The 16,026-nt window shown below is 35.7% G+C and overlaps 1 protein-coding gene across 1 annotated transcript; it reads left to right on the forward strand.

The window, feature by feature from the left end:
• Positions 1-524: 524 nt before the first annotated feature.
• Positions 525-11,684, forward strand: LOC136842664 (lipase member H-like). The gene is made up of 7 exons (XM_067110305.1): positions 525-972; positions 5,851-5,993; positions 8,357-8,371; positions 8,457-8,502; positions 9,326-9,419; positions 9,921-10,149; positions 11,497-11,684. Exons 1-7 carry the CDS (start codon positions 659-661, stop codon positions 11,667-11,669), a joined length of 1,014 nt encoding a protein of 337 aa, XP_066966406.1. The 5' UTR covers positions 525-658; the 3' UTR covers positions 11,670-11,684.
• The last annotated feature ends 4,342 nt before the right edge of the window (positions 11,685-16,026 follow it).

Raw genomic sequence — 16,026 nt, forward strand, 5'->3', positions numbered from 1 at the left:
TCTTTTGTGACTCGGTGACGTATTCGGCCTGTGGGGAGTAAGGTTCAACTTATAACATTCGACCCCGTAGGAGGGTAGTGCAGTGCATTGTAGGTATTACTTAAGGTTCTTTGCAGCGTCCCTTCGACCCCTAGCTGCAACCCCTTTCATTCCTTTTACTGTACTTCCATTTATATTCTCTTTCTTCCATCTCACTTTCCACCCTCTCCTAACAATCATTTCATAGTGCAACTGCAATGCTTTCCTCCTGTGACACCTTTCAAACCGTTTGCTGTCAATTTCCGTTTTAGCGCCGAATGACCTAAATTCGATATTCAGTTCAGTACAAAGGGCGATGTCCAAATAGCGTGACTTTCCTTAACCCTTGGAGTCAGCTGGGGTCTGGTCAGACTGACAAGCGTTTTGTTTACAGAATGAACCCTTGCTGTTTACAGATGACGCTCAAGAGATAAGATTAACGTTTCACCGATACTAGCTGAGGCTGAGATTAACAATGAGAAATCCTTTGATAGCTCGATTGATTGCCACCGACGTCTAGTTCAGTCTCGAGGGCTCTTTAAAGGAGTGTGCACTTATTACTTATTGTCTCCCGAGCTTCATCAGACCGGAAGAGAGAATTTGAAATTATCAAAGGAAGTTAGGGTCATTCGCGCGAATAATGGTAGAAAGAAGGAAATCGTTTAGAAGGCAAGGAAGTAAAGTGGAACCTTCGGATGTTCAGGAGGTTGACGAATATAAAGAAACTTACAGAAACGAGGAAGAAGAAGAAGAAGAAGAAGAAGAAGAAGAAGAAGAAGAAGAAGAAGAAGAAGAAGAAGGATATGACGAAGAAGAAGAAGAAGAAGAGGGAGATGACGTGACGCTGGTGATTCTCGCGGTAATGCTAACCTACTCGATGTTTATCGTGCCTCTCATTTTCTACTATATACCCACGGGCCAGAAAGGGGTATTCTTCTACTATCTTACCAATAAGTAAGTATTTTTGTGGGTGCCTCTCTCTCTCTCTCTCTCTTACTCACACACACATATATATGTATTAACTTTATCACTTTTTCACAAATTGTTCTGTGCATTAGTAGAATTGCTAGGGGTGACCTCATTCAAACTGATGGGATACTTGATAATGTGGACTGTTTGTCCAAGAAAGCTTGCAACTTTTTCTGAATAAATATCTAATAGAATCCAGTTTGAATGAGGTCCTTTTAGTATATATATATATATATATATATATATATATATATATATATATTATTATATATATATATATATGTATATATATATATATACACATATATATATATACATATATATATATATATATATATTAGAAATAATCAAAACATAATTACGTACGTGGAATAAATTTCTGACTCACATCAGAATCGAACCCAGATCTTTCAATTGAAAGACCGGGTTCGATCCTGATGTGAGAAATTTACATATATTATAATATGTAATATATATATATATATATATTATATATATATATATATATATATATATATATATATATATATATATATATATATACAAACAATTATGAGACATAAAGTATATGTACACGATCAAGTAATCCAGTGTAAAAGATGGGAATCTGGACAATCTTTCTGGCTCTCATTCTGAATAAATACCGACTTCTGGAAAAGACATTACAGCCAACCAAGAAGGCTCTATCATTAATGCTTCATTAAGCTTTATTTTCCATAAAGCATTGGCTTTCGATAACCAGTCTATTGCTCTGGAAAAGATCGTTGTGTGAAGGACCTTACCACTCCATCTGAAAGATTTTTTAAGAGGGAAGAGTGGCAAGGATTGTAAGCAATGATATCACCCAGAATTGAATCACGAGATTCATTTATAAGGGACTGACAAGAATTCACGAAAGGTAATCTTAAATCCTGGGGATGATTATTATTATTATCATCATTATTCAGAGGATGAAACCTATTCAAGCTCCCACAGAACATGGTTTTCATTCGAAAGAAGTAACAGAAAGAGAGATCAGTTATTAGAAAAACAGATAAACCAAAAAATAAATAAATAAATAAATAAATAAAATGTAAGTAAATTATTGAAATACAAGGGGAATTGTATTAGGACAGTAATGCAATGCATCTTCTCTTGAACTTCTGAAGTTCCAATTGTACGACATCCTCAAGTAGGCTGTTCCACAGTCTCCCAGAGGACGTCGATTTAATTCATAGGATCAAGTAATATGGAGTGGAACACATAAAATGGTACAAAGGCCAAGCGCTGGGACCTATGAGATCATTCAGTGCTGAAAGGGAAATTGATAGTAAACAGGTTTTAAAGGTGTAATAGGAGGAACACTTCTAGCAGATGCACTATGAAACAATTGTTAGGAAAGGGTGGAAAGTAAGATGGAAGAACGAGAATATGGGCTGAGGTGCAGTAAAAGGAATGAAAGGGGCTGCAGCTAGGGGACGAAGGAACGCTACAAAGAAACTTGAGCAATGCCTACAGTGCACCACTTCTTCTGATCAAAATAGCAGATTGAACACTTAATACATAAGTTCTTCCTGCTACTCTTATCACAACTACAGAATTCTCAACATACAGGAGATTTTAGTTTTCTGTAAAAGAAAAGTATTGTGCCGGATTTGTCTGTCCGTTTGCACTTTATTCTGTCCGCCCTCAGATCTTAAAAACTACTGAGGCTAGAGGGCTGCAAATTAGTACGTTGATCATCCACCCTCCAATCATCAACCATACCAAATTGCAACCCTCTACCCTCAGTAGTTTTTATTTTATTTAAGGTTAAAGTTAGCCATAATCGTACGTCTGGCAACGATATCAGACAGGGCTACCACCGGGCCGTGGTTAAAGTTTTATGGGCCTTGGCTCATGTAGCATTGTCGAGACCAAACGAAAGCTGATCTATTTTCGGTAGCCCTGATTATACGTAGCTGCTGCACAGAAACTCGGTCGCACCGAAGAAACTTCGGCGCATTTTTTTACTTGGTCTTCAATAAATTACCTGTAGCCTACCGTCCTCGACACCACAGTCTTCAATCGCCAAAACTCCTAAGCGGGTTCAATTTACCTTTTCAAAAAAAGAACTTCAGTAAACCTACCCTTGCACGTCTCGTAAAATATTGAAAATGGATTTTCCCCCAAGTATTGGGAAAAAATTACCAGCAATATGGTTTCCATTACTCATTCCATTTAATGCTGTCACGTTCAAAATGGGAAATCATAACAGGATCAGTGCTGAATACTTTGCGGTCTTGGGAAAAATGCGGCGCAGTTTCTTCGGCGCAATTGAGTTTTCTGTACAGCCGCTACAGCGTATAGTCAAGGCCACCGAAAATAGATCTATCTTTTGGTGGTCTCGGTATAATGCTGTATGAGCCGCGGCCCATGAAACTTTAACCACGGCCCGGTGGTGGCCTATTCTACATCGTTGCCAGAAGCACGGTTATGGCTAACTTTAACCTAGTCAGGTTGAATTACTGAGGCTAGAGGGCTGCAATTTGGCATGCTTGATGATTGGAGGGTGGATGATCAACATACAAATTTACAGCCCTCTAGCCTCAGTAGTTTTTAAGATCTGAGGGCGGACAGAAAAAGTGCGGACAGAAAAAAGTGTGACAGAAAAGTGCGGCAGAAAAAGTGCAGATTGACAGACAAAGTTGGCATGTAATAGTTTTCTTTTTACAGAAACTAATAAAAAGACCGTAAATAAACAAAGATTCATAAACAAAGCTTAGAGGCATCAAGAGAAAGCCACAATGTTCTCACAGAGAAGAATATTAGCATAACACAATATTCATGAGGTGTCAAGAACTGGAAAGTCAGCTTTGTAGGAAAATGAACTACCCTTTCTTGAATAATTCTGATGAGAGAGAGAGAGAGAGAGAGAGAGAGAGAGAGAGAGAGAGAGAGAGAGAGAGAGAGAGAGAGAGAGAGAGAGAGAGAGAAGTTTAATCACTAAATAGTATACAGGATAATGAAACAAATGTCCCTTGCAGAAAAGCAAATGATTAAATACAAAATAAATAACCCTGGGGTTTCAATCCCTGGTTTTAAAAAGCACAAGGTATACAGTTTGGACAGGGTGACCAGCAACTAAGGTCAGGCTACCAGAACATAAGCCCCTTAAGTATCTACATGACAAATGCTACAGCAACCTCACTCTAAAAAGCATTGTTGATAACTGGAAGGGCAGACTCTCTGATGGTCCTGAAGAATAAGAGGTGAACTAAAAATCTGTAACTATATATATATATATATATATATATATATATATATATATATATATATATATATATATATATATATATATATATACACGTGTGTGTGTCGGTGTAATTACTTTAGTTTATAATAGTTTGAAAACGAAACAATTCACCACACCATTACTTTAGGACAATTTAGATTATTTATACTTGTTAGAGAAGTCCCAGTATTCATATTGTATACAAAGGATACATTACAGTTTATGCTTAGCTTCTCTCTCTCTCTCTCTCTCTCAATGCTAGGACATTTGTCTGCCTGTCGTTGAAGGTCATTACGACGCAAAGAGTACACTCCAGTTTTGAAAAGTAATCTAGAAACATTGATTGTCTCCGAGCTCATTAAAACTTTCATGAACAGCCTCCAGAAGTAATGTTGCTCTTGTCTCTCGCTCTCTCTCTCTCTCTCTCTCTTCGTCTTTTCGATTGCCAATATACTCTTCCCTCAGTGGGGTATTATAGGCTGCTGGTTTATGCGTTTTCCTTGTTCGTCTTGGAAACATGTTTATTTGGTAACGGTTTTACAGAAGAGGATGATAAAACAACTTTGTTTTTGCGAGGCCTGGAAAAGCGTCGGAATATGTAATTGCTTGAAAATCTTCGAAAGAAAGTTCTTATAATTCTGACATTCTATTCAGAATTCTCGTGTATTTGTAATGATTTATATTAGTCAGAGGTGTTTTGTGGATCATTTCGCTTGCTATTACAGAATATTTAGACCCTTAAAATATAAAGCAATCACCTTTGACATATCACTGTACCCACCTACGAAATTCATTTCACTTCTTCATATACCTGTGTAAATCACCACAAAACTAAACTAGTAAAAATGCGCCGAACAATCGAACACTCTGTACAGCGTGGCTAACTGGCCACCGAAAATGGATCTATCTTTCGGTGGTCTCGCAGGTAATGCTACATGAACTGGGCGTGGTCTACGAAATTTTAACTAAGGTCCGGTGGTGGCCTTGTCCTATGTCGTTGTTGTGACGGCAATGATTATGGCTAACTTAACCTTAAATAAAATAAAACCATTGAGGCTAGAGGGCTGCAATTTGGTATGTTTGATGATTGGAGGGTAGATGATCAACATGCCAATTTGCAGCCCTCTAGCCTCAGTAGTTTTGAAGATCTGAGGGCGGACAGAAAAAGTGCGGACGGACAGACAAAGCCGGCACAATAGTTTTTTTTTTACGGAAAACTAAAAATCGTTAGGAATCTCAGTTTCTTCATGAGATCCTCAGTTATAAAGCAAATCCATTAGCCATATAATATTGCACAAATACAAGTCTTGAAAAATCGCTTTAAATCTGCGCATTCAGCAATCACCCATAAACCTAAAATTCATTAGCAATCTCCATGTTTTCCCCAAGAACACCCCTAGAATATATTGAGTAGGTCGCCCATAACCCTAAAATTTATTAGCAATCTCAATGTTTCCCCCAAGAACATCCTTAGAACATACTGAGTAGGTCACCAACAAACCTAAAATTCATTAGCGATCTCAATGTTTTCCCACAGAACATCCCTAGAATATACTGAGCAGGTCACCAACAAACCTAAAATTCATTGGCAATCTCAATATTTTCCCCAGAACATCCCTAGACTGGAACGAGTTCACGCCGTCCATCGACGACCTCTCCAGCATCCCTTTGACTTCTGAGACGAGACTCACTTTCATCGTGCACGGGTTCAGCGAGTCTTCCCACAGGCCCTGGATTCACAGGCTGGCGCAAGGTTGGTTATGGGTCTGTCTTGGGCAAATGAAAGAGTTTGTATTTTTTTGAAGAGGAGGAGGAGGAGAGGAGGAGGAGGGAGGAGGAGGAGGGGAGTGGGAGGAGGAGGAGGAGGAGGAGGAAGTAGTAGATGTTTTGGTGTTATAAACAGCTAATGTTACCTGTCATCCTCGTCAACATAATGTGTAGGAATGATGGATGGCATTGTAGTTGAAATAATATTTTTAATCATTAACACTTGTTACAAGTACGTCTCTCTCACTCTCTCTCTCTTTATATGTATGTATGTATGTATGTATGTATGTATGTATGTATGTATGTATGTATATTATATAAAATTATATATATATATATATATATATATATATATATATATATATATATATATATATATACAGTATATTTATATATACATAACATATATATGTTATACATACATATATGTATATTTTATTTACTTATATGCTTTATAATAAAAACACACACACACACACACACACACATATATATATTATTAGTATATATATATATATATATATATATATATATATATATATATTTATATATATATATATATATATATATATATATATATGTATATATATATATATTTAGTTATTATTTATAGAAGCACTCTACACACACATACATATGTATATATATATATATATATATATATATATATATATATATATATATATATATATTTATATATATATATATATATATATATATATATATATATGTGTGTGTGTGTGTGTGTGTGTGTGTGTGTGTGTGTTTGTGCCGGTATGACTGTGTGTGTAAAAATGGAATCTGACAAACATTCGAAAGAGAAAGTGATCAATTAATGAGATACACAGGATTTTTATACGATTTCACAGCGTTTATCACCGCACGTTAATCCTTTCGTTACATCAGCTGAGTCCTCTGAACTTTGACCAGTTGAAAATAGATATAAAGATAATAAAGAGTCAAGCGTGCTATCAGCATCCGATATCCCTCACAGCGCTTGAAACCCTGTCTGTTGTATTACTGTTGCTGATTAGACAGGTAGAGATATCAGACAGGTGACGTAAGTGGCTGCTTTAAGCGTAAGTATTTATAGAGTTATCAATTTATCTATTTTTCTTTTCTAATAGCTGATCTCTTCATTCTGTATTTTCTGTTATCTTCCGTAACGTCTTTTCCAATGAACACCATCTTCTTTGGAAGCTGAAATTTTTGTCATGGCCCTCAGGCTTGTTCCATAAGAACAGGGCTTATCTCTGAATAATAATAATAATAATACACACATTGGCTAATAATAATAGCTAATAATAATACATACACAATAATAATAATATCCTATTAAAAATTATGTCTGCATTGTGCAAATTAATCTTATATTGAGTCTTCAAAATTGAGAAGCTATGGGCACACACTAATAATAATAATAATAATAATACACACACACAATAAGTTAAGACATTTTTCCCGCATGTCGTTGAGAGACAATGAAAAACGAAAACCTCTTAACAAAAAAATGCAATTAAATGGTGGTCAGTCAACCAGTTTGCCTAATTGGGGCTGGGAGATAAGATAGATACATTGAATGATCAGGTTCGAATGAGTTGTACTTCATAAAACTTGACTCTATGAGATAAGTTTGTGAGTTAATAGTGATGCCACAAAGAGGATGATTGTAAAAGTGATTGGATTTGCCAAATGAATGCTACAAATAGTTGGATATTCAATGTGTATGTGTGTGTTTTTAAGAAACACGACCAAACCAGTAAAATTTAGTTTTATTTCTAAAGATTTCCAAATTTGCTAATACTCGGACTGGGAAAATTCGATTCTTAACTGAAATTAACTTTAAAAATAAAGCCCTTTTTTTTAAATACAAGAGATTAGTAGTCAGTGTTGATAATTCGTAAGAAAGAACTGAATCTGTCACTATAGCTGAAATAGATTTTCTCTGTTGTGTTTTATAAAATCATTGCATGAAATAGATTTCTTACTGGCGAAGGAGCCCTGTTGTGTTTTGTAAAATCATTGTTTTAATTGAATTTTTTACCGGCTTAGAAACAATATCATATTTTGTAAAACCATTGTGTAAAATAGATTTTTCATTTTACTGACCTAAGAACTCAACTGTGTTTTGTAAATTCAATGCAAGAAACAGATTTTTTTTTACTGGCGTGGGAACCCTGTAGTGTTTAGTAAAAGCACTGTATGAAATAGAATTTTTTAATGTAAGAACCATGTTGTGTTTTGTAAAATCCTTGCATGAAACATTTTTTTATTCCGTAAAATCATTGCAAGATACTTTTCTACTCCAGTCATTTACGATATGATTGTGTTTCGATTCCTCGTCCCCAGCCACTCTGTCAAGGAGTGACAGAAGCCAATATAAATACAGGATAGATTACTGGGATCCGCATAGAGTACTTGATACATCAACACATAATTTCAGGCTGACAAATTGCCATCATCCTCGACAATCTGGTTCTACATAACAATCTCAAGTAAGACTGTGGGAGTTTTCAAGAGACCCTAAATATTATTAATACTATTAGTAGTTAGTTTATGAAATTTGGGCAGCTGGCCAAGCACTGGAGCAATTTGCTCATTCGCGCTTACACCGTGGAGAGAGCAAAAGCAGTTGGAAAATGAGAGACTGAGGCCACATACTGATGTTCTGAATTAAAACAGCAGCAGCGCGTCAGCTCTTCGGCAATCGAGTTTTCTGTACAGCCGCCACAGCGTATGATCAAGGCCACCGAAAATGGATCTATCTTTCGGTGGTCTCGGCATAATGCTGTATGAGCCGCCGACCATGAAACTTGAACCACGGCCCGGTGGTGGCCTATCCTATATCACTGCCAGAAGCACGATTATGGCCAACTTTAACCTTAAATAAAATAAAAACTACTGAGGCTAGAGGGCTGCAATTTCGTATGTTTGATGATTGGGGTGTGGATGGTCAACATACCAGCTTACAGCCCTCTAGCCTCAGTAGTTTTTAAGATCTGAGGGCGGACAGAAAAAGTGCGGAAAGAAAAAAGTGCGGACAGAAAAAGTGCGGGCAGAATAAAGTGACGGACAGACAAAGCCGGCACACAGCTTTTGTGGAAACTAAAAAGCACAATAAACATTTTTCAAAGGTCTGTTCTCGTACTAATATGCAAATAATAATCCAGAACAATTTTCTTGTAACAAGTCAAAAGATAAATAGATAGATGGATAGATCGACAGATAGATAGGTAGGTAGACAAATAGATAGCTAAATAGATAGACAGGCAAGAGACAGAGGCAAAAATAAATTTGTTTCGTTTGCTTCTTTTGCAGATTATCGAACACACATCTAATAGGTTTCAGTCTAGGTGGTCAAATATGCGGAATAGTCGGTGCTAACGTGAGAACTGGCGCTTTAGGAAGGACTGTTGCGTAAAAGTGCAACTGGTTTCTTTTTTCCTTATTATTTTTTTATTACATTTGAAAAATTGTCTACTGTAGTTCAATTTATTCATGTAAATGCTCGTGGTTTTAAACTGCAATGAAAACAATAGGTTATATATCTATATATATATATATATATATATATATATATATATATATATATATATATATATATATATACGGAGATCAAGGGCAGACGGAAAGGCACACGAACGAAACAACAGCTTTTATTATGACCGACGGCGTTTCGCAGTAGTCCATTGCATTATCAAGGCTGCAATGACTCATATAATTCTGTTTAATAATAAAAAGGATCGCTCAATACATAAAAATTATAAAGATAAAAAATACATTTCTAAAAATACTTAAACAAACTCTACTCAGCAGCATGGCTAAAAGTGACCAAAAATAAAAGGTAAAACTGGAAGAATCTCATTACCACCCATGAGTCCTGTAAACACAACTTGTTCCAATTTGAGTGCAGAAATTAATTATCTATTCTTCTTTCCTCATATCCCCTGTAGGACTGAATCGTAACATCTCTACCGAATTGGTACTATCAGATGAATCACTGGACGCCAACGACGCCGACCTGGTGGTCATTCTCAGAACTTCCGTGGTGTCTTACTATTGTCAGGAGGGCGACGTCGATTTCTACGTCAACGGCGGGATTGTGCAGCCCGGATGTGATCTGTGGTGGTACCCACATTTCGGTGAGGAATTTCACAAGATACAACTTCTGCTTTCTTGTCGTGATGCAGTTGACTTCTATAAGTAAGCTATGTTGTGCCTTTCTTTTCACCTTCCGTTTCAAAGCAGTATTTTTATTTTCAGTGGTTTCGTGGTAGAGGTACACAGTTTCACTCAACCTGTAATTTATTCTAATGTAAATCTTCCACTACACACACACATATATATATAGATATATATATATATATATATATATATATATATATATATATATATATATATAGTATATATATATATATATATATAATAATTTTTTTTTAAGCACAAAGTCCAGTCTGTCTAATGCAAAGTCACAACATTTCTGGCCAATGAAATTCTCTTTAATTTCTGCATTTGTCATTGCTTCATTTCTTTTCACTCTAATTTCTTTAATCATGTTTAGTTTAATACATTATTCATTTTTTCATCCACTCACTGTCATCTCAATTGCAGACCATCACTATTCTTTCTCCTGGCCAAATACTGTCTCTCCAGAATCCCTTCTCTCTCTCTTCTCTTTCTTCTTCTTTCTTTTCTTTCTTCTCTCTCTAGCATTATACCCTGAGGCCTCTGGCATCTATTCCTGCCGACTGATTCTAAAAGAGGTCCTGGGCATTTTCTGTTTCTCAGCCTTACTTTTTCTCATTCCATTTAATGCAGATCCTTTTGATGCCCCCAGCCTAGCAGAAGAAGATCATGGCTGCCTTCGCATTGCTGATCTGTATTGCATTGTAATTTCTAAGTTATGGTCGTGAATGAATGATATGAGTCTGTCCTATAACGTAATTATTATTATTATTATTACATATTATTATTAAGTATTACACACATACATACACATCATCATTCAGTAGATGAAACCTATTCTTATGGAACAAGCCCACCAAGGCCACTGACTTGAAATTCAAGCTTCCAAAAAATGTGGTGTTCATTTGGAAGAAGCAAGAGGAAGTAAAGGGAAATACAGAAAGAAGAGATCCCACTTATTAAAAAAGAAAAAATAAATTAATAAATAGATCAATAGATAAAAATGCAAGAAGAATAATATTAGGGTAGTAATGCATTGCATTTTCGCTTGAACTTCCGAAGTGCAATTGCATGACATCCTCTGGGAGGCTGTTTCACAGTCCAGCGGTCATGTTTACCTACAGAGAGAGAGAGAGAGAGAGAGAGAGAGAGAGAGAGAGAGAGAGAGAGAGAGAGAGAGAGGTCAAATTTACGAAGTTCATCCCCTAACTTCATCTTTTCAAAGACCACCAGTTGTGGGAGAAACCAGGTATTATCAAACGAAGTTCCCAAACCTCCCTAACCTATATTCTCCCTCAAAACAGTACAACAGGCCTGCAGTCACTTCAGACCAGTCATGATGGTTGTGGAAGCTGAGCGGCTGGCTGGAAAGGAACCCTTTCCAGCGTGTCTTTGCTCGGACTACCAGTCGTTCCAGAATGGGTCTTGCAGCTGTGATGTCACGAATCACTTCGACATGAGTCTGCTGTCCAGGTGAGAGAGAGAGAGAGAGAGAGAGAGAGAGAGAGAGAGAGAGAGAGAGAGAGAGAGATTTAAGCATAAGTTGTGTATCTTGGTGGCATGCAATATGAAGTATAAGTAATTTATTTTGCCCTAAAGGGACGGTGTCCAGGTCTGCTTCTGGTTTGAAAACTAATATACCCTTTGCTGAAACCAATGTAATCATACCCACACCAACAACGTTGGAGGGCATTTATATATATATATATATATATATATATATATATATATATATATATATATACATATATATATATATATATATATATATATATATATATATATATATATATATATATATATATTAATATATATACTGTATATATAACCTTAAACTACACAGCCCTACGCAAGATATATATAAGAAAGCTGCAAAGCCATTCCACCCCAAAAATAACTGACACTGTAAACATGGGGACAATTGTACGAGAAATAAAAGCAGAATTAAACAAGACGAAATGAAAGAGGTACCCGGACCAATCATCATCTGGAGGAAGAGAAAACAAGGGGAAAGGAAATTAATTCAACGCGTAAAAAGAGGAGCTGTAAACATGGAAGCAGTTAAGGTTGCAGAATTTGTCATGCGGACCGAAGACAAATATTAGGAGAGCGTGGGACGTACTGTGGCTTTATATTAGATCCAGCAATACAGAAACTCTCGGAACTCGTTTGATGCAGTGGAATAATTTCTGGGAAGTGTGTCGAGGAGAATGAGTATAGGTGAGAACTCTCGTCGTGGAGGGTGATGCACGCAAAGAAGGTTCTAGGCAGGTCCTGATCTAGGAGAAAGGTAGGGATGAAATTTTGCAATAGAAGTTTATGTGGAAAGTGAGTTAGAGGTTTAAAAATAGAAAAGAATTCGAATATATATATACATATATATATATATGATATATATATATATATATATATATATATATATATATATATAGATAGATAGATAAATAAAGGACAGAATGAAAGGTCTTGTACTCCATTGATTCTTTCCTTGGTGGATTTCTTTGATCATTTTATACATAAATAAGATAGATATATACCTATATACAGTAATATATATATATATATATATATATATATATATATATATATATATATATATATATATATATATATATATATATATATATATATATATATATATGTACAAATTTATGACTCACATCAGGATCGAACCCAGGTCTTTCAATTGAAAGGCAAGGCCGCTGACTACTAAGCCACACAAGTCATAAAAGAAGTCGGAACCTAAGTACCACTGTACCTAAGGATTTTTACCTGGGTAGGCTAATTGCCTTGCATACCAGCGTGCTTTCCCCAGCTTCCCGACTCAGCAGTGACCCAGTTGACAGCTTTTCCTTCATTAGCTTGCCCAGATAAAGCCTTAGGTACAATGGGACTTAGATTCCAGTTTCTTTTATGACATGTGTGGCTTAATTGTCAGCGGCCTTTCCTTTCAATGGAAAGCCCTGGGTTCGATCCTGATGTGAGTCAGAAATTTATTTCTGTTTCACACGTGATTGTGTTGAATATTTATTTGTATATATATTCGTATATATATACAAATATATATACAGTATAATATATATGTATAATGTATATATATATACATATACATATATATATATATACACACACACACACACATATATAGATATATATATATATATATATATATACATATATATATATATATATATATATGAAGGCTGTATACTTACTGATAAGTATATTCATCATCTTTTGGTAGTAAAAACCACGAAATAATTACTCAACACGTAATTTTACCTGAAGTTATTTCTCTTAGAAAATAAGAGATATAACATTCATAGAGGAGGGTCTGTCTTTAACAATGAAAGGAAGACGAGAGAGAGAGAGAGAGAGAGAGAGAGAGAGAGAGAGAATATCTCATAATTCACATGCTTCTTAAGAATTAATTTTTCCCCGTAATGAGAAGTTATGGTAATCTTCCCCAGCAAAAAAAATAACGGTTATTGGCAATTAGAACGAAAAAGGGCTTTAATTATGATCTAAAAATAATCCTATATAGCCCTTAGGCATCACGGAATGATTTCTAGGGTGATAAATTAATGTCTGTTTGTTTACATCTAACACAATTTCAAAAGAGGCCCTTCTCGCATTTTCGCGATATGTAACCGAGTATTGGGACCTTTCCCTGAAAAAAGCGGGACGTCATACCTTAAAAACTAGTCATAGACTTTTCTTGACAATAATCTCATAATGTTTCTACACCAAATTACTTAGAAACCTACTAAAATTAACCTAACCTAACCGAAACTAACTTTAGGGCATAGCAAAACGGGCTGTGCACACAGCAGACATCTCAGGATTTTGCGCCCCGCTTATTGTGGCTGACTTCCCATGCGTATAGTACTATTCATAAGTGTAAATCTTAATCTTATTTATTTTTATATTTGCAATCCTAACTTATTTCTTATCTTTTACTTTCAGTGCTAAAGGAAAATTCTACTTTCTGACGAATGAGAATCCACCTTACACAATTAAACTCTACCGAGAAGATTAACGAAAGGTTTAGCTTAAGCAGCAATTTCTTGTTAATTCGTCCTAGTCGGTGACAGTGAGAGCATTATGGAATGACAATTTACGGCGTTAACAGCAGAAAAACCCCACAAAACAGTGCAGATTTATGGAATGACAATTGGACAACATTAATACAGAAAAACCTATGAAAACAGCAGCAGATTTATGGAATGACAATTTACAGCGTTAACAGCGGAAAAAACCTATGACAGCAGCAGCAGATTTATCTGTTTAAGCTGTAACAGGAACAACAGAAGCAACAACTTCAACAGCTTCAGTAGAAACATCAGCAGCAACATAAACATTAGCAACAACACCAGCGGAACAACTAACCCACGGTGGCCCAAGAGTGTAAAAACTTGAAGTTTTGTAAATATAGCTAATAAAAGTGAGAGGTTTTCTCGAAGTATGGTTCTGAATTCAGAGCAATCGAGATATAGATTTTCAGGAATAACCTAAGAGCTCAGGATATATTCTTTTGGCTTTTTATCTTTTCCATAACAGACCTCTTTCGAGTCCTGTCTTGTCCTAGCTGTTTACATACAAATAATTCTTCTTCTTTTTTTTTCACGTACCTCTACCTTTTCCTGCTCAGCCCGCTTGGAAGTTCTGCCTCAAATTCGGTTTGGTGACAACATTAATGCGTACCTGGGGAATAGAAAAAAACACGATTAGTTTTAATGCTGCCAATAGCAACGTTCTTCATATCTCTTCATCTTATACCGTTCTAGTTTCACAATTTTATTTTTAAAAGTATGAAAAATAAAAGATTCTGTATTTACCAATGTTTTGGTCTAAAATCGTATCTATTTAGAAAAAAGTGTACAAGTTTAAAGTAATGAATTATTATTATTATTATTATTATTATTATTATTATTATTATTATTATTATTATTATTATTTTTATTATTATTATTATTATTATTATTATTATTATTATTATTATTCAGAAGATGAACCCTATCCATATGTGACAAGCCCCTCCACAGGCTGCCACTGACTTGAAATTCAAGCTTCCAAAGAATAAGGTGTTTAAAAAGACCAGTTCTCGAAACCAGGTCCGCACACACACATACACATCAATTCGATTAACAATGCCAGTCTTCTGGCTCTAATAACCTTCCCCAGTTTGGAGAGGGGTTCAACTGCTTCCCTTGGTGATTTAATACCAACACTCCTCTCTTCCTTGACTTTGTTTCCTCGGGGAGGAGGCCGAGTTCCATATTCACAGTAGTCTTTCAGTGTAGGTAAGATTATATGTCATTCGTCCAAGATTGCCATTATTTCATTAATCACGAGGCATGCTCCACAGGGGCTATATGGTGTCTATCGAAAGAAGCTACAAAAGATCGTAGGAAATACAGAAGGAAGAGATAAGTTATAAGAAGAGAGAAGAAAGATAGACTAATAAATTAATGGATAAACAGGTGAAAATATAAACAAATTATTAAAACACAAAGGTGAATTGTTTTAGGGTAGTAATGTATCTCATCTTCGCTTGAACGTTTGAGGATCTAACTGCTCAAAATAATGGCTTTCCTGTTTGTATGTGACATGTATAAAGGTGGACAAGGGCTAGGTATGTTATAGAACGGATCTTCTCAGCGGCCTCTGCTCTGAATAAATGTATTCTCTGAGATGTGCCTGACTTCAGCACAGTAATGTCCCACGGAAACCTTTATATAATACAGCAATATCTCACGGAAACCTTTATATAATACAGCAATATCCAACGGAAACCTTTATATAATACAGTTAAATATCCCCAATGGAAACGA

This window comes from Macrobrachium rosenbergii, chromosome 2 (assembly GCF_040412425.1).
Source record: "Macrobrachium rosenbergii isolate ZJJX-2024 chromosome 2, ASM4041242v1, whole genome shotgun sequence".
Classification (NCBI taxonomy): Eukaryota; Metazoa; Arthropoda; class Malacostraca; order Decapoda; family Palaemonidae; genus Macrobrachium; species Macrobrachium rosenbergii.

What these genes read in the sequence shown, in the direction of transcription:
- LOC136842664 (XM_067110305.1), top strand. Translation starts at nt 659, where the DNA reads ATGGTAGAAAGAAGGAAATCGTTTAGAAGGCAAGGAAGTAAAGTGGAA. An exon ending in GTTCTACATAACAATCTCAA is followed by an intron (nt 8,503 to 9,325) that starts GTAAGACTGTGG and finishes CTTCTTTTGCAG; the next exon opens with ATTATCGAACACACATCTAA. An exon ending in CTGGCGCTTTAGGAAGGACT is followed by an intron (nt 9,420 to 9,920) that starts GTTGCGTAAAAG and finishes ATTTGAGTGCAG; the next exon opens with AAATTAATTATCTATTCTTC.